We start from the raw sequence: 26,466 nt of genomic DNA, 5'->3' as shown, positions 1-26,466 counted from the left end.
CTGAAGTTGTGTTTGTACCCTCGTCTTTCAATTGCATCACGTCTTCTTCAGAAATCTAGTTTAAACGTCTAATGGGGCGTGTTTTATATATCTACAGTCTGTCTAAAAGTGATTGTGGCCATTTCCAGCTGATGAGCGTTATGTTCATGGACAACTATGATCCGAGGCTTTGCGCTTCACACAACCGTTTATAAAGCCCTCCATACCTCAACAGTTCACTGTGCGTGCCTTGCTCCAAGATGCGCCCGCCACTGAAAACATAAATCCGATCAGCATCTTTGATTGTACTCAATCGATGTGCAACTGCCACTGTTGCTCGATTGCCCACGTCTGAGTCGGCAAGTGCATTCTGCACAATCTTTTCAGACTCAGTGTCAAGCGCTGAGGTAGCCTCATCCAGGAGCAGAAGTCGAGGTTTCCGAATGAGTGCGCGAGCAATGGCGATGCGTTGTCTTTGGCCTCCAGACAGCTGCGATCCGTTTGTGCCGCATAGGGTGTTGACACCTTCGGGGAGGGAGCTGACAAAGTCCCAAGCGTTGGCTGCGCGAAGTGCCTTCTCGACAGCGTCGTTTTCAGACTCTGTAGTGGTTGATGGGTCCGACTTTAAGCCCATAAGTACATTTGCTCGGATGCTAGTCGGGTACAACGTCGGTTCCTGCTGCACCAGTGAGACACGAGATCGGTAAGCATCGGGGTTCATATCAATAAGTTGAGCCCCATCAACCCTGATGTTGCCGGATGTCGGATCATAAAAACGTTCCAGGAGCGAAATGATGGTGCTCTTGCCACAGCCAGAAGCCCCGACCAAAGCCACGAACTCTCCCGACCGAATGTTGAGATTGGCACCCTTCAAGACCTGGACGTCCGGACGTAGGGGATAGCTGAACTTGACGCTGTCCATGTCGATAGTCTCGACCGCCCGCTGTGGCACAATTGACCGGTTCTCCTGGGTCTCCTGCACTGTTGGTTGCAATGACTTCACCCACAGGTAGAAATGGGTGGCCCCCTTCCCTTTGGTGATGCCTGTTCCAGTGTCAGCGCCGGTTTTTGGTCAAAAGTCATTTCAATCTCCCGACTTACTACTGGTATAAGAGAACAAGGTGCTGGCAAGATTGCCAGCGAAAAATACGCCCATGAAACTGACAAAGAACTGATAGAATGAGATTTGCGAGTCTTTGACAAGCGTGCAACCCCACCAGAAACCGAGGGCCAGGATGAAGTACTCCACAGATTGTGTGAAGCTGAACCACAGCATCATGTGGAACAGAGGCAAAATGGATTGGCGAATAGCTTGATCTAGCCCCTCCGTGTAGCGATCAAGGACGCGACCCTCGATGGCGAGACTGGAAACTGTTCGAATTGCCAGAATCGACTCGGATGCGATTGCGGCGCTCTCCGAGAAGCGCTTCTGATTACTTTGGTCCATCCTCATCTCCAAACGAATGCGAGCGTATCCCCCCAGCGAAAGAGGAATAAGACCTGCAAAGACGCCGACAAGACCGAGCTTCCACGAGGTGACTATAGACAAAGTTGCACAAGCAATTATCGTTATCATTGTAATCACGATCAACACGACGTTGACGCTCATGAGCTCCAACATGGCTTGGGCGACGGTATCGATCCTTCCGGTGAGAGACCCAATCGTATTTTCTGGACGGTCAAAAAACACCATGTCTTGTTTGAGGAGACCGTTGAGGAGGTCCTTCCGATACTTCACGAGCATCTTTTGAGAGGCTGCGTTGGTAGCGTATCCGAGAGTGAAGTAGTTGACGAAGGTCCCTAGACCCAAGACGAAGAACATGAGGGAGTAGAAAGCGCCACGCTCGCCCAACCTATGAGGCTCGAGTCTGAAGACATCCATAACTCGAGCCATCAATATCGACTGGCCAGGTAACGCACCAGCTAGCGCAACCAATGTTAGTATGGGCTCCGGCATGTAAATCTGAGAGAAGCTCACCGCCAAGAATACACGTCACCCCAATGACCGCAAAGTACCATTTTAGTTCGGGGTTTTCTCTCATCAGAGACACAACACCACTGACCAAACCTCTTTCGCGGACTTGGTCAAAGTCGTATTGACTTGCCGACGCCAATGGCTGCCGCTGCTCAACGATACCAGCCTCGGACAACAGACCAGGCTCAAGAGCAGTCTCTTTGTCGATGATAGCCCCAGTCGACTCGATTTGCGACTGTCTCGACGATTCCTTCGCATGGACCGTGAGATCCTGGACTTGGACCAACCGCGCATAAGCTCCCCGCTTCTTCAGAAGCCACTGGTGAGTTCCTTGCTCGACAATGCGACCACTATTCATGACGACAATATTATCCGCCTTCCTAATTGTTGCCAGTTTGTGAGCAATGACAATAGTTGTGCGACCCTTTGAAACACTCTCTAAGGCCTTTTGGACAATCCCCTCAGCGTGAGGATCCAGTGCGCTGGTAGCCTCGTCGAGGAGGAGAATCTTGGGCTCAGAGATGATGCTTCTGGCTATAGCAATTCTTTGCTTCTGGCCGCCGGAAAGAAGACCCCCTCGCTCACCAATAATAGTACTGTAGCCCTCTGGAAGCTTCTCCGTGATGAAGTCGTGGGCGAAGGCTAGCCTGGCGGCATTTTCCTGCAGCAAACCAGAGTCAGTGATCGAATGTTTGGAATTTTGTGTGGCTTTGGATTCTTACAACTCGTTCTTGCTGTTCTGTCGCTGAAGCATACTCCCACCTAGTCCCCACTAGCCCGTTGGCGATGTTCTCGAACACGGTCCCATTGAAAAGAACCGGTTCTTGCTGAACAAGTCTGACATGGGTTCTTAGCCATGTCAGGTTAAAATCTTCAATGGGAATCCCGTCTAAGGTGATTGTTCCGGCGGAGGGCTCGTACCACCGCTCCAGAAGACCGACAATGGTGCTTTTACCTGACCCGCTAGCGCCCTGTCGTAGTGAATGTCAGAAGACCACGCATAAAATGTGCCATAGTGAACACCAGTGCCTGGACTTACCACAAGAGCAGTGACTCTTCCGGCGGGGATCTTGAGAGTGTAATTGTCCAGAACTGCCACCTCTGGGCGGGTAGGATAACTGAAGGTAATGTTTTGCATCTCGATCTCTCCGCTCACAAATACATCGGCCGGCCTTTCTCCGGACCACTGATCGAAGGGGTCCATTTGAGTATCTCTGTCTATGAGAGAGAATAATTGGGTAGCAGCCGTCCCAGCTCGTTGGAATGTAATCATGTAGGGCGCAATAATGGTGAAAGTCAGTGTTGCGACTATGACGGACATGATGACACTAGTTCGAGGTTAGACTCATAAATAGTTGAGTGTGATTTGAAGATGGCTCACATGAAGACTGTCCCGACGTCTGCCACCTCATTCCGCGAAATCATCTTGGTTCCTTGCCAAAAGGCAAGCCCAATTGCCGAGTACATGATGGAGTATTCCATGCTGAACAGGACTCCATACAACGGACTCTTCTTCGCGCCCATCTTTTGTGCCTTGTTGAGAAACGTCTCGTAGTGGGACATAAGCGTCTCTCGACTTCCAAAGGCCTGCACCGTACGAAGAGTCGATATCAGGCTCTCCGCAAACGAAGAAGCCTCAGAAAAGATGCTGAGCATGTCTGTTTCAATTTTGGCCTCCAGCGTAGCCACAATGCCGATCACGATCATGAGTGCCGGGGGTACGCAGAGCAAAATCAGCGTCAGTTTCCAGTACGATGTGAAGGCGATGATGAAGGCCGACACGAAGGTGCTCATGGCTTGAAAGCATATCATTAACTTCTCAGCAACGCCCGATTGTATGAGGTTTCCGTTAGTCGACGCCTGTGTTGAGATGGAGTTCGAATTCATGTCGAAGTATGAGATGTTCTGGCTGAGCGCCGCCCGCAAGAACTGACGGCGCAAATTGCGCACCATGTGGAAGGCCGAGTAGGTCGAAAGCGTCATATAAATGTAAGTGCAGACCAGACGTCCTGCACCAATGTAAATGAAGTAAAAACAATGCTTGGTGACATCTTCCATGAATTGTTCCTTTGTTGAGAGGCCGGAGATATAGTTCGTGATGACCGTAATCAATCGTCCAAGAACAAGGTTCACAAGGGCAAGTCCGGAACCTGAAATCGTTGCGGCGGCGACAGCAATGGCCTCAAGAATGATCTCCTTGGGCCCGAGGTAGGTGAAGATGCGCTGTGTGAGTCAGTACAGCATACTCTCGTGAGGGAGGAAGAACGCACGATGTAAGCCCTCGTCGCCGAAATTGGTTTCGGTTCTTCCATCTTCAATCGAACTCCCGAAGAAGTTGAGTTTTCCCGTATATGAGAAGAACCCATCGCGGCCTAGTCTGAGATTTTCGTGTGGTTTGCCGGCCTCAAGTGAGCGTTTTTGCAGCAAAGATGGAATAATATTGCTAAGGTAGGGTGGGATGCACCAGTTATGCTGCTCTAATATGCAGCGAAGCTTTCCGAAGGAAAGCTGTATGATGTACTCAAAGTCATGAGCAAATTATCATTAAGTGGTCTGCTGCTTCAGCTCAGGTAGATGTAGGTACCAGACCATGACAGCGTTGAAGAAATTGCGTCCATTTCGCCCTGCAAACCGCAATATTCCCAGCCAGCCTCCCACACGACTTCGCGCATTCGCATTCGGATTATGTCATAATCCAGCCGACAAACCTTGCGAAGAAGCCATGAAATTCAATCACTTGGATTGGCGCCAGAGATGATAAATGGGTTAAGCGAGTGCGAGCTTGCGAAAGCTGACCCGGATGACGGATTCCACTCACCGGCTCTTGGCATGCCTATCGGCACCAAGCCTTCGATCCGCCAAGTCCATGTCTCACGCAGTAACCAGTCAAAGGAATTTCGCCTGTCTTAGGTGCATTCCGTGGCTCAGGCCGGCACGGATTCATCTGGCGACGATGGTCATCGGCTTCCGGGATGACCAGGGGCAGTGCCTAATCGTCCGAGGAGACCACGGAGGGCGGGTTTCGATTGCAAAAGCTCTGATCAAACATTTCGTGCCGGGACTTCATAAATAGCTATTGTGCTAGGAGCAATTCTCAAGATGCTGAAATTGATGTCTTAGCTACCATGCGAATGTGTTAATCATGGGGTCTCTGAGCAACGAGCGCAAGTTTTCCATCCCGGAGAAGTACCGGGACTCTTTGAAAATTTCTGATTTCGTTGATACAAGATCCGAAGACGAGATCCTCAAGCAACTCAGCCAACATGTCCCTGTCACATCTGAGAAAAACATATGGGCCTTTTGGGACACCGGTCTGATGAACAGTATGATGCGACTTTCTTACCGTGTGGATAATCGCTAACACAAACACAGCACCCCTTTGGGCCCGGCGCAACGTGGTTGACTGGGTCCGGATCTGCGGGCCGAATTGGACTGTCCGTGTTCTGGACAACGTACCGGAGTCGCCGAACTACGTTCTCAAGTATCTTCCTGCCGACCTCTTTCCTAATGCTTTCGTCGATCGTACGATGAAAGGACCATGGGCTGGGCAGCATAGTGCAGACTTCATACGAGGTGCCGCTCTGTACACTTACGGCGGCGTATGCATGGACGTGGGCAGCATATTGATCCGTCACATTGACCGCATTTGCTGGGACGAACTCGCCAACCCCAACACACCTTGCCAGATTGCCCTTCCGCTCATTTACGACCAAGTGTGGGCGAATCACTTCATTGCCGCGCGGGAAGGAGATCCTTTCATCAAGCTCTGGCATGACCTGATCATCCACATTTGGACCGGGCGCAAGGAGTCTTCCGGCATGCTGAGCCATCCTCTGCTCGAGTTCGCCAAGGACGAGACTTTTGAAGTTGTAGACAATGCGAACCTTACCTGGGATTGGAAGGTCTCTCCTCAGACTGCCATGGAGTACATCTGGCAGGTTCTGGCATGGGTTCGGCTGTGCCTCACCAACGACGCAGGAGATGGCTTCTCCGGGACCGATTATTGGTGCGACAAAGTGCTCGTCTTCGATACCGTCTGCGAAGACTGGCCTGGTGAGATGATCCTCGGGTTCGCCGGGAGTGGCCAAAAGCTACTGGACATCTTGGCTATGCCCGTTGATGGCGAGCGACATTACTTGGAGTCTGAGCAGTACAAGTTGGCTGAGGAGGTGGTGTGGACTATCTTGACAAGTGCCAGCCTGCAGAAAGTTACACGCGCGAAAGGGTTGACTCACTCACCTCACCTCGGCACTCTGTGGGACTTGCCAGAGAATATTGGCAAAGACCAGGCGCCAGGCACTTTTGCCGACTTGCTCCGCTATGGAAGTGTTCATTTCCGGCAGACAAGAGAGACCATTGCAACTCTTGAACCCCCAAGACCTATTGACGATAACATGCTCAACAAGGGTCTTTTTGAGGTGTAGGACACCGACGTCGTTCATGGCTTTGGGGGGAACTTAGATATCGGTTTAGATTTATGGAGGAATGCATCAAGTTTGCCAACCCGGGATTTTGTTCATTAGGTTTCTTTAGAGTATTCAAACGTTTTGATTTCTATGAATCATCTCAGACTCATTAGTTAAGGACTTCGCTTCGGTCATTTCCCTGCAAGCGTCCTGCCAGATGGTTTGGCCAATGAGCATCCCACTGCGCCAGGCATAATATCCAATTTGGCACAGTTGTAGCTGCGGGCGAGTTCCGTCTAGGTAAATGCAAGAGGCAGGGTGAAGACCAATGAGTCGATAACAGTGGCGTCCGGGTGTATTGGCGCTGTGGAGCCATCATTATCCAAATGGAATCGTCGACAGCAACCGGTCTTTCTTATCTCCATCTTGCGTACTTTGAGTATTAGTCTTGTTTCGGGAATTTTCTGCAATGGCTGGTCAATCAATGATCGAAAAGAAATGCGTCATCAGTGCTTGTGGTGTTCTCAACACCCAATAAGGTACAATGTGCAATTCGGGGCGATGCTTTCGAACAAGGCCAGTAGATCATGCCCATGTTGGTTAACCGAAGGAGCCAGCTGAAAGAAGGTTTGGGCTGTAGGATTCCGTCCGTCTCTTGGCCTTTTCCAAGTGATGGAATAAGCCTGGATCAAAAATAGATAAGACCGGAGCACGGAGCCCATTCCGATTGAAACTTGCATCACCCATTGAGCAATCCACGCTGGGCTCTGTTCAATCTCCATTGGAAGCACCAGGCTCCGAGCTGATCGCTAAGAGAAAGGAAGCTTCATGTACATTTGTGGAACTCAATGTTGCAATGGGTATTGCGCGAAAACAACGAATACGTCAGATGATAAATATCATTCTATTCAGTCAATCAAAGAGTCCTAGTCAAAGCCAAACCGACACGCCCGCTCGGTCCTGAAAATTTACGCTTCTGGTAATCTGCAACTGGTCATAACTCTTCTTGGTGAAGCAACTCCGTCTCTTGTACCCGATCAGCATGGATATCGCCTGTAAGATTGTAATGATCCCACAGCCCTTTGTCCACGTTTGGCGAAAAGTCATCAAATACCATCAGATCATTGGTTCTGGAGAAGCCGGTAAAAGCGTTGGTACCATTCTCCCACATAGTCATCAGCGTATCCAGGTCTTCGTGCAGATGCAAAGCATCCTGTGTGTTGATGACTGTTTGTCCATCGAAAACTCTTGGTCTTGAATGCTCCAATTCCGTTTGACTCTGTATTTGTGTTGGCGAAGCCTCCATGGTGTGAAATACCACTTCCGGAGAAGAAGTTGCGTCTCGACTGTCGACAATATCATGGGCGAGACGTGTAAGAATTCTGACGAAGCTGCAAAATCGGACAACGTAAGAATTCTCTGTCGCGAACATGGAGACATTTTGGAGTGATGTTAAGAGAAAGTTTAGTAGTTCGAGGTCACCCACGGGGAATTGTGGATCTTCGAACTGGCTAGCAAAATGAAAGATGACGTTTGTGGGGAAGGATACAATCAGCCTACGAAACTTTAGTTCCTATTCCTAAATACCTTGGTATGAAGGAGCTCCTACCATGCAAAACTAGGGTAATGGTCGTGGTTTGACGTTGCGTTCCAAAGTTGTTGGAGAAGTTGGAGACTTGTGCGACAGTCGTCAAGAAGCAAGGCTCTTGCCTCTGGCTCTCTGACGAAAGGCCACATCAATCTCATCCGGGCAAAATGAAGAGGAATATCCAGCTCTAGCTTTGAGCAAAACGGAGAGCCTGTGCCGAATGAGTCGTCTTGCTCTTCAAGACGATAAGCGGCTCTCCACTCCTCTAGTCGTTCTCGGATGGCTCTCGCTTTTATTGCGATGTGGTCCTGCATGGCGGCGTTTCTGGAGTAAAATACTGTGTACAGGTCGTCTTCAATTTGCGCAAGAGAAAACTTCGCGTCCATAAGGGAGGGTGGCTCTTCCGACAATCTCATCGACTCAGTTGTAGTCACCACGTCGGTGGAGGCGCTGGGCAACGAACCAATGTTCCAGCAGACTGCCTTATCAAGACAGTACAGACACTGTAAAACATTTCTTCGTTCTTGAACTTCTTCAGAACTTAGGCTGGATGCTGTTAACGAGGACGCTTGTGGCTGGTACAAGCCCATGGACTTGGCTACGTGGGCTGCCAAAGTCAATGCAAGATTGAAAACATCCTCAGAAAGCCACATTTGGGCGACAAAACACTATGCTCAAAGGTCAGCGAAGTAGCTTTCAGTGGCCTCCCTTGTAATACCCACCAAAGACAGCAGAGCTTGGACGTTCACCAGGCGAGGGCTGAGAAGCTGCTCAACCTGGACCATGGCGCGATTGGCATTGCCGATGAAAGATTGGATAAGCTCGACATCAATTGATTCCATGATTGGTTCCAGGTTAGATGGTGAGGTGCTCTTCGCCTGCGAGTGCAACGCTTTGGCTGACAGCGTCAATAGTACCATGTTATTGGCACAGATGGCAAACGGCCGGTTGTATGCGGGGTTGGCCTCCGCACGGGAAGCGTCCATCAGGCGGCGGAATCCCTCCCGGGTGAAGATGGGCAAATGGGAGTTGATCGACTCAAAATAAGGCTCAATCAGGGCCTCGACGATCAGCATCGGAGGAGCCTTGATTGCTGAGGCGTCATGTGTGCTGGAATACAGTGGCTGGCCCGTGCTGTAGCCGAGTTCCTTGATCATCTCGCGGGCTGCCGCCGCATTGGTTCCGGCGCCTTCGGGTTCTGGTATTGTAAGTTCATCAATGTTGTGGATTAGTGACAATAGAGAAGACGGCCCAATACAGCGTTCATGTCCCTGGGCGTCGCGGACGATATGATACCCAAGAGAGGACATGTCAGACACTACCGAGCTGCTGCTGCTGCTGCTGATGGTCCTGCTGCCATGGTTGGATGTACCTCTTGGTGGGCTGCAGCCGGTACCTGTGAATGCAACAACGTCTTCGCTGGCTAATCCAAGGCGACTTGTCATGCTTGAGTCAAGCCGTTGAAGAGAGCGTTGTATGCCGGAAATGTTGCCTTCGATCAGTCGAAGACGTTCTCCCATATTGGAGATAGATTTGTTCCTGCATAGCGCGTCAATCATCTTAAATCAGGGCTACAACTTGAGTTCATGTCCATGCTCTCGGGGCAGTGATCCACCAATCTGACAGGGGCAGGTAAAAAGAATTGACTTACAGCATCACAGTCTGATTTGGTTTCTTGCCATGACCAGACCAATTGCAATCTAGATTCATGCGAGTGCAATTGGAGCAATTGGGTCGCTCTTTTCCACAGCGAATTTTCTTGATTCGACACTGGTCGCATGCTAAATCATGATTTACCCGTCAGTGGTTGGTCTTCGATTCCCGAATCCCCAGTGTGCCTAGGTCTAAGCACTGGGCTATAACGTTCAACTTACCTAGATGATCTCGGGTATCTGAAGTGTTGTCCTGCTTATTATTAGCCAATATGAAATGGCATGCGAATGCGAAGTAGAATGAATGCGCTCTGCCTCAGCCTTTGCGAATGCGACAAAGAAAGTTCAAGGAGCAACTCACTTCGACAGGGCCGGAGCCGGCCCTCGATCGTTTCTTCTGTGACATGGTGACGTAGCCGAGGTCGGTGCAGGCGGTAAACCAGCCAACGAATATCAAGGCCCAGTGCGTCTATCATTCACCGCTCGTCTTCTAATTGTATGTGAAATGCAACGCGGTGATGGCTAGCGGCTTGCGTGGACCTCTTGTGGAACCGCGCGGAACTTGGAACCCGCGTCTTATATCAAAGAAGCTCTGGAAGTTGTATGGCATCTCGTAGGCACAGCGGCTCGACCTGCTGCCGACGAGGTGGCACATTTGAGAGAGCTTTAGCCACTCAGATAGCTCCTGGCTGCCGCGTGTGGAGTCCGCTCACACCAAATCACACTACAGTAGGTCCTTTCGGTGTCCAAAGGGATTAACACTTACTGAATCCTTCGAGGCAGAAGCATCAGAGACGGAGCTCTAGGAAGAGACAGGATCTTTGGCTGTATTGGGGGCATACAGTGGTGTCTTGGCAGCCTTCTTGGCGGCTTTCTAACAGTGCGAACTCCAACGGGCACGCCGTCGCCGTCCACATTCGTGGGTAGCATTGCAGATATCCTTCTGTGGGCCACACCAACATTCCCTTTACTTTTGTGTTGCTCTTTAGTACTCGATCCCCCCTAAGAAGACGTCCAGCTAGCGTCTCGGCTGTGGCGCGGCATGCGTCTAATCATCCAACTGTTGAGACGACAGATGCCTATTTGATCGACCAACTGCCGCTCTGGAGGGCATCATTCCCAATTTGGAGGGGTAAGCGAGAAAGGAGCCGTTCGGACGAACGAGCCACCAGTCGGCGTCGTTGCTGATCTGCCTGATCTGTCGGCCGCCAAACAATTAGGATCTTTTGTAGAAAAGCCACTGGCGGGACGCCCCGCCCTTTTCTCCGCGCTGCTCCAACAGGGTCATGTTTTTCGCGATGAGATGGGACCAACTTCCAACACGTCACCGCTGAGTGATGCATATGTATGTGAGTCGACAGAGTAAGATGTAATGTAATGATGGCTATGTGCCCAGCCAATTCTCGCCCTACCTGTCCCACTGCGCTAAGCCCTGTCGCTAGCAACTATTGAGTGAGTACCAAAATAGCTACAGTTGCCCCTTGCTGAGTGAATATGATCATTGCCCAATTTGTCTGAGATTTGCATGAGGCTGTCTCCTTTGGTTTCTAGTCACAAATAACCCCCACGGATTTTCCAAAATAACGGCGTTAAGACAAGTGTCTTTTAGGATAAGGCTTAATCATCTGAAGCTGCAGCAGTCAGATCAAGTGCGCGCCAAGCATGCCCAGCCCCCTCGATGTAAATTACACAGCTGGAGATTGTATTACATCTCATGCTTGGACGAATTGAAATCTCCGTTGCTACTTGCTTTCAAGACGAAAATGAACCCGAAATATGATGTATTTCGTCCGTCCGTCGCAGACCGGCTAAACTCCTCTCGCATCATACGAGAGTTTGGTTCATGATGGCACAATGAGGCGTATGAAACCTGGCTCGCGCAATCCTTCAGTCTCGGCACAAGAAAAAGGCGCAAATAGGTACCTTTGAGAGTGTGACGAGCTGACTGACTAATTATGAGCGTCATGATCCTTTAGCCTGGGCGCATCTCACGGTCATGCCGCCAAGAAAACTATCCCACGTTGGCGCTTGCACAGCATGTTTATCAGCGGCCACGTAACTGGCCCGCGGAACCCGCAGTTTCTGAAGAAACACCTTGCAATTCCAAGCACTTTCTAGTATTCTCCTTTCAACGACCTTCCATATCTGTTGCCTAATTCTCGGAGACTTTACCTGTTGATGGTGACGGGATCCGCTGCTCACAGCCCTTTTCCCGTTCACGTTGTTTCGGCACTGCCGCCTGATGGTTTGGGGGCTTTTGGGTTAATACACTTCGGATTCCGTTTCCGTTTCCCCCCTCGGTCCGATTGTTGGAGTTTGCGCTCGTCTCTAGAGAAATTGCGCACTGCCTGTTCGACCTCTCTCGTTGTCTGTCCTGGCTGAAGAGGAGACGCCTGCGCCAAGATGCTGCTTACTTCGGGTCTGAGATATGAGGCGCATTCCGGGCAGGATTCCGCCGTCTCACGCCGGGGAATGGCAAGATAGACCGGTCACCGAAAGGGTTCCGGGTTCATCACGGCAGACTGGAGATCTAATCCGGATAGACGATGTTGAAGCAATCGCGGAGAAAGTCGAATTGTATCGAGCATTCGGTTCATGATATTTCACATACGCTCCTAGAAGTTATAAGACGTTTGGAGTGCGTCGTATGGCCCAGAAGACTTATCCTTAGACACAAAGCATCTGCCTCTACATTCGCTCTCACACGCTCCACATCACCCTTTCAGCGACAGGTTAAAGTCCCCAACGTACTCAAAGTCTTTCGCAATGGCTCCTATGGCAATCGATGGAACCTACACGGTTGGGTCCGAAAGGACCACTGCAGCTAGTCATGACAACCACGCCCATGGTGTTGATGGCACTGATCATGCAGACGGCCATGGTACAGCCGCCACAGCTGAGCCCTCGAACGGCCATGCACCCCATTTCCGGTCCTCTCCCAGCAGTGCAGTTGATGAGACCAATAACATCAACCGCCCTATGAACTCTCCCGCCAGCCGCGATGATCAGCCGATTGCCATCTGCGGTATGGCGTGTCGCCTGCCTGGTGGCCTGCACACGCCTCAGCAGTTGTGGGACTTTCTCCTCGCCAAAGGGGATGCGCGAACTCGTGTTCCAGAGTCCCGTTACAACGTCGATGCATTCTATGATCCCTCGGGCAGACCTGGTACGGTCAAAACTGAGTATGGTTACTTCCTCGACTACGACATTAGCAAGAGTGATGGTGCCTTCTCCAGCTTCGTTCGAGGAGCGACTGAGAGAGAGGACCCTCACCAACGCCAGATGAGTGAAGTAGCCAGAGAGTGTATCGAAGATGCTGGCGAGGCCAATTATCGCGGCAAACTCATCGGATGCTATGTCGGCAGCTTTGGGGAGGATTGGTGTGAAATGTTCGCCAAAGACACTCAGCAACACGGTCTTTACAGAGTTGCCGGCTACGGTGACTTCATGCTTTCCAACAATGTCGCCTATGAGATGGACCTCAAAGGCCCAAGGTGCGTTCATTCTGACAGGTTGCACACTTCACGGCGGTTTACTGATGTTCTTCTAGCATGACCCTTCGAACCGGATGTTCTGCTGCTCTCGTTGGCCTTCATGAGGCGGTGACTGCCATACAGAGAGGCGATTGCATCTCTGCCATCGTTGGCGGTGTCAACCTCATTTTGGCGCCTGGTATGACGCAGGCAATGACGGAGCAGGGGGTCCTCTCTGCAGATGGCTCGTGTAAGACTTTCTCATCGGAGGCAAATGGCTACGCCCGTGGCGAGGCGGTCTGCGCCGTCTATCTGAAGCCCCTGGACGCCGCGCTCAGAGATGGAAACCCTGTACGTGCGGTCATCAGGGGAACTGCCACGAATGTAAGCTTCAATACTGTCATGCGATCATTCCGAGAACTAACCTGTCTCCAGTTTGATGGTCGAACCAATGGTATCTCGCTTCCCAGCACTGAGGCTCACGAGGCTCTGTAAGTAACTCTTTGGGTTCAATGCGCGTATCACTTTGTTCTAAGGCTGACCAATATCTGTACAGGATGAGACAAGCTTACGCCCGAGCTGGTATCACTGACCTTTCGGACACTACATTCGTCGAGTGCCACGGCACCGGTACTCCTATTGGTGACCCCATCGAAGCGGGCGCTGTGGCTCGGGTTTTTGGCGGTTCACAGAATGGCGTCTATATCGGCTCTGTCAAGCCTAATCTTGGTCATTCCGAGGGAGCTTCTGGTCTGACTTCGCTCATCAAGACGGTAATGGCTCTCGAGAACCGAACGATTCCTCCGAATATCAAGTTCACCCCGCTCAACCCTAATATCCCGTTCGAGGAACGCAACATCAAGATTGCTGCTGAGCCTCTTGCGTGGCCTGAAGATGGCTACGAGCGAGCTAGTGTCAACTCTTTCGGAATCGGTGGAACCAACGCTCATGCCATCCTCGAATCAGCAAGGTCGCAGGGAATCGCTGCCACCAAGCCATCGGTTGACACCAGTGAGCCCCAGCTGCTTCTATTCTCCGCCAACTCCTCAGAATCCCTGAAGAAGATGACGGAAACGTATCAGTCCTTCGTCCAAAACAACGCGGAGAAGCTCGACCAGATCGCATACACGCTGGCGAACGGAAGAGAACACCACTCATACCGAAGCTTCGCAATTGCTAGCAAAGGCGGCAGCATTGCTCCTTCTGTTTCATCTAGAGCACCACAACAGGCTCCCAAGATTGTGATGGTCTTCACTGGTCAGGGAGCTCAGTGGCCCGCGATGGGTAGTGAGCTCCTTCAGCAAGACAACTCCGTTTTCCGCTCGACTATCCGCAGGCTCGATGGTTACCTACAAGACGCTCTCGATTGTTCAGAATTCTCTATTGAGAAAGAGCTCCTCAAGAGGGGCAAGAGGAGTCGCCTTGACCTTGCCGAGGTCTCTCAGCCCCTCTGCACCGCGGTCCAGCTTGGCCTGGTCGACAGTCTCGCTTCGGTCGGCGTAAAGCCTGCCGCAGTTGTTGGCCACTCAAGTGGTGAGATAGCTGCGGCCTATGCTGCAGGTGCTCTGACGGCTCGAGATGCTATCATCGTGGCTTTCTATCGCGGCTTCGTAGCGAAGCTTCAAAAGAAAGCGGGAGCTATGGCAGCGATTGGTCTCGGTTGGGACGACGTCAAGCCTTACCTTGAGAATACCACAGCTACTGTTGCATGTGAGAACTCTCCCAGCAGTGTCACCATCTCGGGCGACACCGATGCTGTTGAGGCAGTTGTCAAGAAGATCAAGGAGTCCCCACCGAACGGACAAGAAGTTCTTGCCCGGCTGCTGAAGGTTGACAAGGCCTACCACTCCCACCACATGGCCGAGGTCGGCGAGCAGTACATGGCGCTCTTGAAAGGTGTTCAAAGCCAAAGCTCCAACAGAGATTGTCTTTTCTACAGCAGTGTCGGCGGCGATCTACTTGAGGAGGGTCAGACACTTGGTCCGCGGTACTGGCAGAACAACCTCGAGAACCCCGTTCTGTTCGCGACGGCTGTCTCCAAGATTCTCCAGAACAAGGATCTTGGTAAGCCAGCATTCCTGGAAGTTGGTCCTCATGCCGCCATGGGCGGTCCCCTGCGCCAAATCATGGCAAAGAACAATGTTTCTCATCCGTACATTTCTTCCATGATGCGCAATCAGGATTGTGTTGAAAGCTATCTCTCCGCGATCGGAAAGCTGCACCAACTCAACGTGAGCATTGACTTCAAGAAATTGATGCCAAGAGACGAGACACCAACTTATCTCCCTGACCTGCCGAGGTACGCCTGGGACCATGAAGAGAGCTACTGGTATGAATCACGGTTGTCCAAGGAGTGGCGTCACCGGAAGTTCCCATACCATGAGCTTCTAGGTGTACGAATCGCCGAGAGCACTGATATCGAGCCTTCGTGGCGTAATGTGTTTCATCTCGAGCATTCGGCCTGGATTCGTGACCACGTTATCGTCGAGGACATCGTGTTCCCCTTTGCGGGCTATATTGCCATGGCTGCTGAAGCAGTACGACAGGTCACTGGCGTTGACGATGGCTATGCCCTCCGTCATGTTGTTGTCAGCACTGCCCTAGTTGTCACTGATGAGAAGCCCGTCGAACTCATTACGACTATGCGCCCTCACCGTCTGACGGATACCCTCGACGCGCAGTGGTGGGAGTTCACAATCTCGTCTCACAACGGCTTGGCCTGGACCAAGCATTGCGTTGGGCAAGTCAAGGCTCTCGAGCGCAATGGCCGCGACGTTGCTGGCGAGATTCCCAACATGGCACGGAGTGTGGGGTCTCGCAAGGCGTACAACATGATGCAACAGGCTGGTCTTTGCTACGGCCCCAACTTCCAAGCTCTGCAAGACATCAAGACGGGTACCGTTGACCCGACTGCGGCAGCGAAGGTTTACCGGCCCAAGTTCTGTGCCGAGTCCCCCAGCAAAATGGCCCGATACCATCTTCATCCGATCCTCGTGGATGCCTGTCTTCAGATCCTCAGTCTAGCCGCCACCAAGGGGTACACCAAGAAGCATGGCATGGTGATTCCTACCCTGATCGAGGAGATCAAGGTGTACCGAACCGAGACCGATATCGATATCTCTTCTTCAGCTAGCGTTAATGGCGTTGGCGCCATCGTCGGGCGCGCCGATTGTGTCGACTCTGCTGGCGAAACCGTTCTGCAGATGAAAGGTGCTTGCCTGTCTCCTCTTCCTGGCCAAGAGACGTCTGCGGATGCCAAGGACACGCATCCCACCGCCAGATATCAATGGACTCCTCACATCGAGTTTCAAGATGAAGCCACTCTCGTCAAGCGTCCTGAGACGGATGACAACCGTACAGCTTACATGACTATTCTGGACGAGATTACTTGGGCCTGCTTGAACTACATTCAAGCACAGCTTCAAGGCCTCCAAACTCCGGTTCCGCATTTGAAGTTGTATCTCGACTGGGTCAATGAACAGATCTCAAAGGGTCCGCGAACGGAAAGCGAGGACTTGTTCAAGGTCATCACTGACAAGGCTCTCGCTTTGGAGAATACCCCGGCTGCTGGAGTAGCTTCCGCTATCGTCAAAGTAGCCAGCCGGATCACCACCATCTTCCAAGGCCAGGACAATCCTCTAGGTCTGCTGATTGAGGACAACAGCCTCAGTCACGTCAACTCACTACGGGACTTGGCTTTCGATTTTGCCCCTCTGATCAGGCAGATCTCACACAGCAAGCCCAATTTGAAGATTCTGGAACTGGGCGGTGACACGGGTGTCCACACTGCAGACATTTTGAAGACTCTGGCGCTCGAAGACAGACGCGTAATGTACTCGAGCTACACATTCAGCGACTCCTCTTCCGGCATGGTGAATGCAGCCAAGGAGCAATTCAAGCTCACGCCCAACATGCAGTTCGCGACGCTGGACATCAGCCGCGATCTGGTGGAACAGAACTTCGGCGACGAGCAGTACGACGTCATAATTGCAACAAATGTACTGCACGCGTCGCCCGCCCTGACTGATGCGCTTTCCAATGTCCGCAAGTTGCTTCGCCCAAGCGGCCGTCTTCTTCTCACGGAACTGTTCTCCAGCTCGAAGTGGATCAACCTGATCTTGGGCGTCCTTCCATGGTGGTGGAGCGCTCAGAAGGATGGCCGAGTCAACGAGCCCTATGCAGACACTGAGCACTGGGAGTCCGCACTGAGAAAGGCTGGTCTTGGTACATCGGCTATTTTGCCTGACTCCGAGCAGGAGTCGCTGCGTCGCAACAATTTCATGGTGGTGAAGCCTATCGACGACAAGGGCATCGAGGTCGCTGCGGCAGTCAACAACATTACACTGTTGGAGATTGCGAGGAGCGATAAGTCCGACTCGCTCGCCTTGACTCTTGATGCTTCTGGGTACAAGGTCACTCGACGTATTTTAGGAGATGAGGTTCCTCCAGGTGAAGATGTCATTGCTGTTCTCGACCAGCACTCGCCTTTCTTCAACAACCTCGATCAGAATCGTTACGACGCTTTAAAGAAGCTTGTGGACACACTTAACACGAGCGGATCGCGACTGCTCTGGGTCACTTCTTTGTCCCAAATGGCTTGCGAAGACCCTTCATACAGCCAGGTCCTCGGGACCGCTCGTACTCTGAGATCCGAGCTGTCGGTTCGCTTCGCCACTTGTGAGGTTGACAACTTCGAATCTTCCACGGGCCGTATCGCAGAAGTCTTTGAGAAGTTCCAGAGTGACTGTGCCAATGAGGACGAGGAACTTGATCCCGACTATGAGTACTCAATCATCGGCAATGTCGTCCATGTTGGGCGTTTCGCGCCATTCCCATTGGAGGATGAGCTCCTTGCGGCCGATGACTCCGGCCGCGTGGTATTGGAGACCAAGAAGCCGGGCATTTTGGCTGCGCTCACTTGGGTTCGTCGAGAGGCTCAGAAACTCGAGCGTGATCTTGTGGAGGTTCAGACGTATTCCGCCGGTCTCAACTTCAGAGTAAGTCACTTCATGTCCACCCTGTTCATGTCAATTTCTAACATAAACCTAGGATGTCCTCAGCGCCAATGGTATCGTTGAAATTCCCGAAGAGGGGTTCGGGCTTGAAGCAGCAGGCATCGTCTCTGCAATTGGTCCTGAAGTCTTAGATCTAAAAGTTGGAGATCGTGTTTTCCTTTTCAGTCGCGGGTCATTCTCAACCTCTGTCACGATTCCCGAGAATCTCTGCCAGAAGATTCCGGATGATCTGTCTCTTGAAGATGCTGCGACAATGCCTTGTGTGTACGCCACCGCTATGTACGCACTCTTCAACATCGGACGACTTCAGCGTGGACAAGTAAGTGCTTTCGTCTGATTAATCAACTTACAAAACGGCTACTGATCACAATCTAGTCTGTTCTCATTCACAGCGCCTGCGGCGGAGTCGGTATCGCTGCCATTCAGCTCGCACGCATGGCTGGTGCCGACATCTATGTCACAGTCGGTAATGACGAGAAGGTCAAGTACCTGACAGAGGCTTTCGAAATGCCTCGAGACCGGATCTTCAACTCCCGCGACACCTCCTTTGTTGAAGGAATCAACAATGCCACCCAGGGCAAGGGCATCGACGTTGTGCTTAACTCACTCTCTGGCGATCTTTTGCACGCTACATGGCGATGTGTTGCTGAGTTCGGCACGATGGTGGAGATCGGCAAGAGAGATCTCCTTGGTTGCGGAAAGCTTGACATGGATGTTTTCCTCGCCAATCGATCTTACTGCTGTGTTGATCTCGATCAGATCTGCTTCAAGAGGCAAGCCCTCTGCAAAGAGTAAGTCAAACGACCAGATTTGACGGATGTTTTTCTAATCTTTTCTAAGGCTTTTGAAGTCCGTTGTTGAGGCCTACGAGGCCGGCCATATTCTTCCCATTCGACCTATTGAGATCTTCAGTGCATCCAAGATTAGGGAGGCTTTCCGCTACATGCAACAGGGTTTGCACATGGGTAAAATTGTCATCTCCATTCGCAACTCATCCGATGCCGCTCTCAACATGGACACCGGCACTGTCACGAGGAGAACATCTGCCAAACTCGACGAGTCAGCCTCGTATCTCTTGGTGGGTGGTCTGGGAGGTCTTGGTCGCGCCGTCTCCCGCTGGATGGTGGAGCACAACGCACGACACCTGGTATACCTTTCTCGAAGTGCCGGCAGCAATGATGAGGACAAGCACTTTATTCGGGAGCTGGAAAGCATGGGCGGAAAGGTTACCCTGGTCAAGGGCAGCGTCGTTTCCGCCAAGGATGTTGAAAGAGCAGTCAAGCAAGCGCCGAACCTCAAAGGCATCCTCCAAATGTCTATGGTTCTGCGAGACCAGGCATGGGACAAGATGACTCTTGATGAGTGGACACAAGCAGCATCACCGAAGGTCGAGGGGACTTGGAACCTGCACAACGCTACGGAGGGCATTGAACTCGACTTTTTCGTTCTCTTCTCATCAATTTCCGGTGTCATCGGTCAACCAGGCCAAGCCAATTATGCCGCCGCCAACACCTTCCTGGATGCGTTCTCTCAATTCCGCTCAAGCAAGGGTCTTCCCGTGGTCTCTATTGACGTTGGAGCTGTCGATGATATCGGTGTCATTTCCAATAACGAGAATCTCCGGAGGGCCATGCTCGCCACTGGCGCCTACATGATCAAAGAAACAGAGCTCTTGGAAGCCGTGGGCGCAGCAATGATCATGTGCCGAAGCCCATCAGCAAACAGAAACTTCGTCCTCGGCCTGGCGTCCACGATACCGCTAAACAGCCCCAATAACCGCGCCCTGTGGAAGAAAGACATGCGGATGGCGGCTTATCGCAACATCAGTGGCGACGGCGATGGCGGGGCGGGCGCTGGCAGCGACACGATGAAGGCGCTTTTGGCGACGATTCGGCACGACGAGGCGGCTCTCAAGGATCCGGATACCGCTAAAACTCTGGCATATGAGATTGGTCGGAAGTTGTTCAGTCTTGTCCTTCGTAGTGACGATGAGATTCAGACATCAGCCTCATTGGCTGACTTGGGCATGGATTCTTTGGTCGCTATTGAGATGAGGTCTTGGTGGAGAGCTACATTTGGATTCAATATCAGCATGTTGGAGCTTCTGGGCATGGGCAATTTGGATGCTTTGGGCGAGCATGCCGCTGATGGCTTATTGAAGGCGTTGAAGGGGGAGATTTGAGAAGAAGGAGGATCGTTTTTAGTTTGTGACTGTCTAGATTTTCGATTTTCAGAAACCACATTACTTGGCCTTTAGATCCGCTGTATATATTTAGCACCAACCAACTTCGCATGGAATGCTTTAGCACTGTTGTTTCGCGCGTAGTTTACTTCGGATCATTTCGCGTAATTTCGTTCTTCCAACGAGAAAGGCTGTGTTGGTAACTTATGACGAAGTTTCTGAACTTTGAAATAAAAGTGCGATGATTGCTGCAGCAACGCAACAAAGAACAATTAAGAGACTTATTGCCAGACGCCTCGCGATGTCTCGCCATATGAGGTCGTCACTGCAAGCTTTTGTCACGCTTGCTCCAACTCCGGTAGTTTGGCTTGATTCGCCCTCAAACCATGGTCGCAAGTGTTCGCGAATGTCATTTATCTGCACCGTATCTTAGTTTCATTATACGCTCGACAAGGTTAATGAGTATGGGTAACATACCGCACTCGTGGACGTCAAGTTGAGCTTCTGCCCGTCACTCTCATAATGAATGCATTTTCGACATAGGGGGCATGGTACCTTATGCGGTCCTTCCGACCGTAGAAGGCAAACCTTTTGTGCGCACTAGGAGCGATCAGCCAGCAAGCCACAAATGGACCGATGGGCTTTTAGATGCACGTACCTGTAGACAAATGCTGTGTCCGCACTGAGGGGTATGCATGGGTTGCAGAACCTCAAGGCAGATGTAGCAAGAGGTTTGTGCGATCGTTTCGTCGAGTAGCTTGCGGAGCCCGTCGTTTTCTTCTACAAGCTCCGCAAAGAGCCCGTGGAGGCTCTTGGAGGCCTTGAGGTCTGCTAGGCATTTCTCGACTGTGGCCATGATACCGATTGCAATTGGAAGAGATGGAATTCTATTTACCGCAGTCTAGAATTTCTTATGTTTGATTGTGGGCTTTTGAAGAAGAGTTTGGGCTCGATGCGTCACGTGCGGGAAAAGCAAGATCGAGTAGCTGTCAAGGTGAAGATACCCACAACCATAGAGGTTCGCCAGCCACCCCGTTGAGAAACGGTTAAAGCTTTTCGAATATTTCGATAATACCCTTGAGATCTTCAACCCATTGTCATCTCGTCTAGCTCCTTAAGTTTGAGTCTCATAGTACTCCTTGAGCTACAGCAATACAAATGTACCAACAATGAGGAGGAGAGCAATCCAGTGGAACGGTTCCATCGTCTCGTCAGTGGACTCGCAGTTTTTGTCGTCTTGGGACTTTCCCACAGGCTCTAGTCTTCTCGAAACATCATCAGTAGCCCTAGACTCGCAGGTCTCATCGTCTTGGGAATTATCCCCATGCTCCAGTCTTCTCGGAATAATCTCTGGGCTTGTCGTAAGCTCACCAGTCTCTGTGGACATGTTTTCCGCCGCCCACAGACGCAAAGGCTCGTAAATGTGATCTATCTGTACCACAGCATCATCAGCTGGAGTCTCAAGACATCGAGAACTACTTGTTTCAAAGATAGAAAACATACTGTGTACGAATGCGTAATTTTGGGAGGTCCTCCCCTTCCTGGTAAGTGGAAGTGGTTCATGACTTCTTGGCATAGGGGACACTTTGCCAATTGGATTTCCTCAGTGATGGCCATGAACATTGGCGATGCGCACTAGAAGAGACCAGTCAACATATGAGCCCATCAATTTCTTGAGAAACACGTACCTTCATACACATGCTATGTCCACATTGGCCGACATACGTCTTTTGCAGAACACCCCAGCAGACACAGCAACGGCTGTCTCGGACTATACCCCGTAGGATATGCTGTGCCTTTCTCAGCTCACTAATCAGGTCACCCTTGCAGACCGCGATGTCATCGACAACAGTGGTTGCATGCTCCTGTGAGTTCGCCATAATGTCGGTGTCGTGGGGTTGGTATGAAAAGACGGTGTTGTCGGGTTTGGTAAGGGACGATGGAAGCGGGTGCGAAATTCTACATGCATATGCGAGGGATTGCTTCTTTAACGACTGTCAGTTGTCTTTCTCCGTAACGATCGTACACTTTGAATGACCTGGTAGACCTGCCCAAGAGCATTTGCGCAACAGGTTCACAACCTGGAGGGATAGAGTTCACAGGAGGTCTGTCCTTGCAAAAACAAGTGACGATGTCTCATCCAGGATAACACGTCATTTTTCAAGATAGTCTAATGCTTTTTGAGTTTGCTAAAGAGTAGGGGCTATTTGTTCATAAGTCGTTTCGTTACTGATGAATAATGCTATTGTGAGGGTGCGCCCCTAGACACCCATCTTGCCAGCTCGTCGAGCTCATAGCTGCCACACCTAAGCATCAACCGCTGCGTGTATGGTACTTGCACTGTGGTCGAGTTGTCGCCATCGACGGGTCCTGCTAGATCCGCGAACCGCTGATCGGTGCTATAGTCCTTTACGCGCATCTCCTCGGCCGGCAGCGAGAACAGTGGCGCGTTCTCTCGATTTACCTCCTGTATTTTGACGTTGTGCTCCTGCTCTATCATTCGCTGCCCAACAAGGTGCAGGTTCCCAAGGGTGACGGGCTCCCTGCGTCCGGTGGCGAGTTCGCAGACGATGAGCCAGGCCTGATAACGGATGTCGAGCCAGCGACACTTGGAGATGACGAACTCCATCAATGGGAGATAGCTCATCTCAAAGTTGAAGCTGTAGAGCGACGAGTCTGGCGGAAGCTCTGGACACCTGGTGAGGATTTCCTGGGCGAGGCTTGTGATCCGTCTGAAGTGGGTCTTGAAGGAGTCGTACGCGGACTCGTCCGAGAACCGGCACACGCTGATGCACATTTTGGCGACCCAGTACTTCATCTCCGTCTCCATGCAAATAATCTCGGCGTGTGGTGGTAGGGGTTGGTCGGATCCGAGTCGTGGTTCGCGGATGAAGGCCGTGAAGGCGGCATGCCACTTGTCGAAAGCGTTGCACATGGCAGTCTGTTCGTCGCTCATGACGGGGCCCCTTAGGCGTGAATCTGTCCAGGATTCGGGGCCTGCTGAGCGGATGTACCTGATGGCGTCTAGGATGATGGTGTCCATCGCGGACTGCGGTCGGTATATACTAAAGCTTTTGTCAAAAGGACCTAGATTGTATCTCGATACGGGTCCATGGTTTAGGTTGAGGTTAGGAAAGCAAGGTCTGTCGTAGAAGCACATCTGGATGATGCTCAATCGATAGAACTTGGGAAGAACGTCCTCGATGGTCATTCGGGACAGTTCGCTATAATCCACGTTGTTGAGGACTTCTATGCCCGTAGCAAGTTGTTCCATCGCCGCTCCAAGGCCTTCTCGCAAGAAGTCCACGGACATGAAGAGGAGGCAGCCACACAGAGTCACATTAACCTCACTGTTCTCCTTTGGATCTGATTCGCCCTCGTCGTTGTATGGTTGCAGTGGCGTGAACGAGCTTGATGATGTTTCTGCTCGGTTTCCATCCGGGAGCGGGGTGTTCGATAGGCGACCTGTCGAGGGAAGACTGGTGGACGACGAGCTTGCAGGGGAATCGACGATACCAGCTAGGTTGAAAGGAGCTCTTGACTGGCCACTCATTGCCTGCGTGTCTACTCCGGGCTTTTGCTTGCGGGTGTTTCCCCCAAGTATGCCCAAAAGCCGGGTGTAAGGTTCAGGAACCCCAGGTGCATTGCCGTCGTCAGAGGCGTTGTCTGGCATGCCAGGCATGAGCGTCGAGATGGCAGCCATCGCTTCTCGGAACGCCGGCTCCGTCCTGCTCATGCGTGGTATGATGTCGGTCCACAGGTTTCCCTCCAGATGCCCGGGTATCATGGGCGCGATCTTCCGTCGGAAGTGCTCCATGATCTTCTCCTCGTCCATGTCGCCCTCCCACGCAGCAGATGCCTGAGCCAGAGCGGCGTTCAACTTCGTCGCCCGTGACCGGGCCCGGGCAAGGGCGCGGTTACTGGGGACGACGACGGCGTAGCCATCGCATTTGCGGCCGGTGCTGGTGCATCGAAGGCAAGCGGGCTTTGCCTCGTCGCACTTCACCTTGCGCGACCTACGGGAAGACAAGCGTACGAATTAGAATGGGAATGTTTATTGGTAATCGGATGAAGTAACCGAGCACGTGAGCCGGACTCTCCGATCAGGCCGAGTGACCGAGAGGCAACTTGAACCGGTCGCCCGTCCGGCCTCCGCGACCTCGTCTCGGAGACTCTCCGTCACGGCGCGGGACCGTTCCAGACCGTCGGGTCTGGCAAACGACGTCATGCGGGCTTTTTGGGGCACCGGGAATTGAGATGCCGCCGGGCGGAACCGAGTCGAGGGCCGAGAGTTCGAGGGTAGTCGAAGAAAGAGCAGGTACTTACTTGCAGGTCAGACAGCCGGTTCGAACCTTTGGCTGGCCCTTTCTTGTCATTGTTGCTCGCTGTCCAACTCGAACAGGCACATGGAGAGGAGAGAAAAGAAGGTACAAAACGGGCCGGTCTCAACCGCAGCTAGCCCTCAGGTACCTTTGCCTTTACCCTCCAGTCCAAGGCCACGTTCACCCCTAATTGAATATAGCCAGGAACCAAGAGGTGCGGGCGCGGGTTGTGTGAGAAAGGAAAAACAAAAAAAGGGACAATCAGAAAAAGTCCGAGGTGGCCTATGGAGAGGCTCTGATGATCTTGAAGAGGTGTGTTTCAAGTTTTGGAGGGGCCGAAAGAACGAACCAGGCGCAGCGACCGAGGAGGCTGTGGGAATTGGCCGCTCAATAGTTTTACGCCAGACGGCCAGGAACCACACGGTGGGCAGCAAGCAGCAGCAGCAGACAGTAGCAGAGCAGCAAAATGATGGTGGTGGTGGTGGTGTCACTTCCGCTCCCTGCGTCACAGTTTTGCTGCTAATTTGGGGGCCGGTCGCTGTACCAAATAACAACCTGCTCCCCTGTGCGCGCCATCCCGTGCTCATGTCACCTGAGAGCAGCAGCAACCTTGGTTCTGTGGCCGATCCAACATGGCGCTAATTTTGGGCAGCCGTCGACTTGGCGTTGGGGCCGGGGTTCATTGCTGAGAGCGGTAGAGCGGGTGAAAAGTGTCCCCCTCGTCGAGCTGTGTCGAGTCGAGCCGGTTGGCGCAAGGGGGTGGTGGTGGGCGAGAGGGAAAACCGCTGCAGACAGCCGTTTGCGGCATCTCTCTCTTGAGGGGGGAAGACTCCTGTTTCGGCGCAGCACGGGGTAGAATACCTTGCTTGCCCGGCGGTCAGCGCGCATCAAATCAGATCATCAAATTGTCAAAGAGCCTAATTGTTAGGGCTCGGATATTGACAAGAGGAATTAGCGTCAGGATTCTAGACCCTGTCATGTCAGCTCAGCTCGCTGACGGCGAGCCAATGGGGGCATGCAAAGTGAGACACTTCAAGGGGGGATGAAAGCGGACAAGGCTCGCATTCTGCGAGTCCGTCTCTCACTGCCGAAAAATACAGCTTGCTTGCTGCTCGCCGGGTTGTGCCTGTGCCAAAGGCAAGACGGGGTGTCCCTGGGTCGAAACAGGACTTCGGCACGTGTCAGCTGTAGACAGAAAAAGCCTGCCCAAGTTTCGTTGTGCGAGGCTTTGGGCTTCAGCAATTAGATGAAGGGGGAACCAGCGGGTGGATCAATGGTTGCTGACGAAAATTGACTTTGGCGTCTGATTGGTACGCGGATCATCCTATCATTCCTCGCCTACGACGTAGAGCTTACCAACGGGACAGGGATAGCGGGGATATTCCCGACTTCCCTTGACAGCGATTGGTGCTCGTCTCGACGGAGAACACGAACTGTTTCTAACCTCCAACGACTCGCGGTATGAGAAATGACTGCGTTCAAGCGCGGCGGCCAAAACGCCACATTACCAAAGACTTTGGCAATTTCTGCTCGCTTTGCTATCTCTTATCATGGTTGCGCCAGCTAGTAAGCGAGGACACGGAATAGCCCCAGTTCCGTTTTGTCTGCCCAGGCAGGCGAATCCTAGGCAACAGGACCAAGGAGAGAAGGCCGCTCGTTCAAAAGCTGAGTGATGGATGGAAAGATCAAAACACCAGTTCAATTCGAAGGGAACCAATCACGTCTCGTGAAAAGTACCATGCAGGTTAGTTCTTCTATAGAGAAATTATTCAGTGCTGATAGAGTCATTATGACAATACAGAAAGTCCCCTGCATGAACCTTGTCATCAGACTTCGACGAAAAGACTCAGCCACCAACAGCAAATGAGTGGTGT

The 26,466-nt window shown here is 51.9% G+C and overlaps 6 protein-coding genes across 6 annotated transcripts; 2 read left to right on the top strand and 4 right to left on the bottom strand.

Annotated features, from left to right (window-relative positions):
• Positions 1 to 154: 154 nt before the first annotated feature.
• On the bottom strand, positions 155 to 4,266 carry pmd1-2 (Leptomycin B resistance protein pmd1; the record flags this gene model as incomplete). Its single annotated transcript, XM_036633483.1, has 7 exons — positions 155 to 1,023; positions 1,081 to 1,902; positions 1,958 to 2,615; positions 2,677 to 2,925; positions 2,994 to 3,282; positions 3,336 to 4,177; positions 4,225 to 4,266. The coding sequence occupies 7 exons, from the start codon at positions 4,264 to 4,266 to the stop codon at positions 155 to 157; spliced, it is 3,771 nt and encodes a 1,256-aa protein (XP_036502405.1).
• An 830-nt stretch (positions 4,267 to 5,096) lies between these two features.
• On the top strand, positions 5,097 to 6,378 carry FCK3-1 (putative glycosyl transferase FCK3; the record flags this gene model as incomplete). The annotated part of the gene is made up of 2 exons (XM_036633482.1): positions 5,097 to 5,277; positions 5,327 to 6,378. 2 exons carry the CDS (start codon positions 5,097 to 5,099, stop codon positions 6,376 to 6,378), a joined length of 1,233 nt encoding a protein of 410 aa, XP_036502408.1.
• A 976-nt stretch (positions 6,379 to 7,354) lies between these two features.
• On the bottom strand, positions 7,355 to 10,006 carry CGCS363_v001632 (uncharacterized protein; the record flags this gene model as incomplete). The annotated part of the gene is made up of 5 exons (XM_036633481.1): positions 7,355 to 7,916; positions 7,970 to 8,616; positions 8,671 to 9,146; positions 9,823 to 9,853; positions 9,962 to 10,006. The coding sequence occupies 5 exons, from the start codon at positions 10,004 to 10,006 to the stop codon at positions 7,355 to 7,357; spliced, it is 1,761 nt and encodes a 586-aa protein (XP_036502407.1).
• Positions 10,007 to 12,366: 2,360 nt separating this feature from the next.
• Positions 12,367 to 20,270, top strand: FUM1-3 (Highly reducing polyketide synthase FUM1; the record flags this gene model as incomplete). The annotated part of the gene is made up of 7 exons (XM_036633480.1): positions 12,367 to 13,094; positions 13,151 to 13,457; positions 13,509 to 13,564; positions 13,630 to 18,070; positions 18,123 to 18,407; positions 18,464 to 18,879; positions 18,929 to 20,270. 7 exons carry the CDS (start codon positions 12,367 to 12,369, stop codon positions 20,268 to 20,270), a joined length of 7,575 nt encoding a protein of 2,524 aa, XP_036502410.1.
• A 1,144-nt stretch (positions 20,271 to 21,414) lies between these two features.
• CGCS363_v001630 (uncharacterized protein) lies at positions 21,415 to 22,150 on the bottom strand (the record flags this gene model as incomplete). Its single annotated transcript, XM_036633479.1, has 3 exons — positions 21,415 to 21,702; positions 21,774 to 21,905; positions 21,959 to 22,150. The coding sequence occupies 3 exons, from the start codon at positions 22,148 to 22,150 to the stop codon at positions 21,415 to 21,417; spliced, it is 612 nt and encodes a 203-aa protein (XP_036502409.1).
• A 362-nt stretch (positions 22,151 to 22,512) lies between these two features.
• On the bottom strand, positions 22,513 to 24,646 carry atnN-9 (Aspercryptin biosynthesis cluster-specific transcription regulator atnN; the record flags this gene model as incomplete). Its single annotated transcript, XM_036633478.1, has 2 exons — positions 22,513 to 24,286; positions 24,597 to 24,646. The coding sequence occupies 2 exons, from the start codon at positions 24,644 to 24,646 to the stop codon at positions 22,513 to 22,515; spliced, it is 1,824 nt and encodes a 607-aa protein (XP_036501400.1).
• Positions 24,647 to 26,466: the final 1,820 nt, after the last annotated feature.

The sequence above is a fragment of the Colletotrichum siamense genome, assembly GCF_013390195.1.
Source record: "Colletotrichum siamense strain Cg363 chromosome Unknown KSG_Cg363_contig01, whole genome shotgun sequence".
NCBI lineage: Eukaryota > Fungi > Ascomycota > Sordariomycetes > Glomerellales > Glomerellaceae > Colletotrichum > Colletotrichum siamense.
The sequence above is the reverse complement of the archived record's forward strand: the minus strand, read 5'-3'. Positions and strand labels throughout refer to the sequence as shown.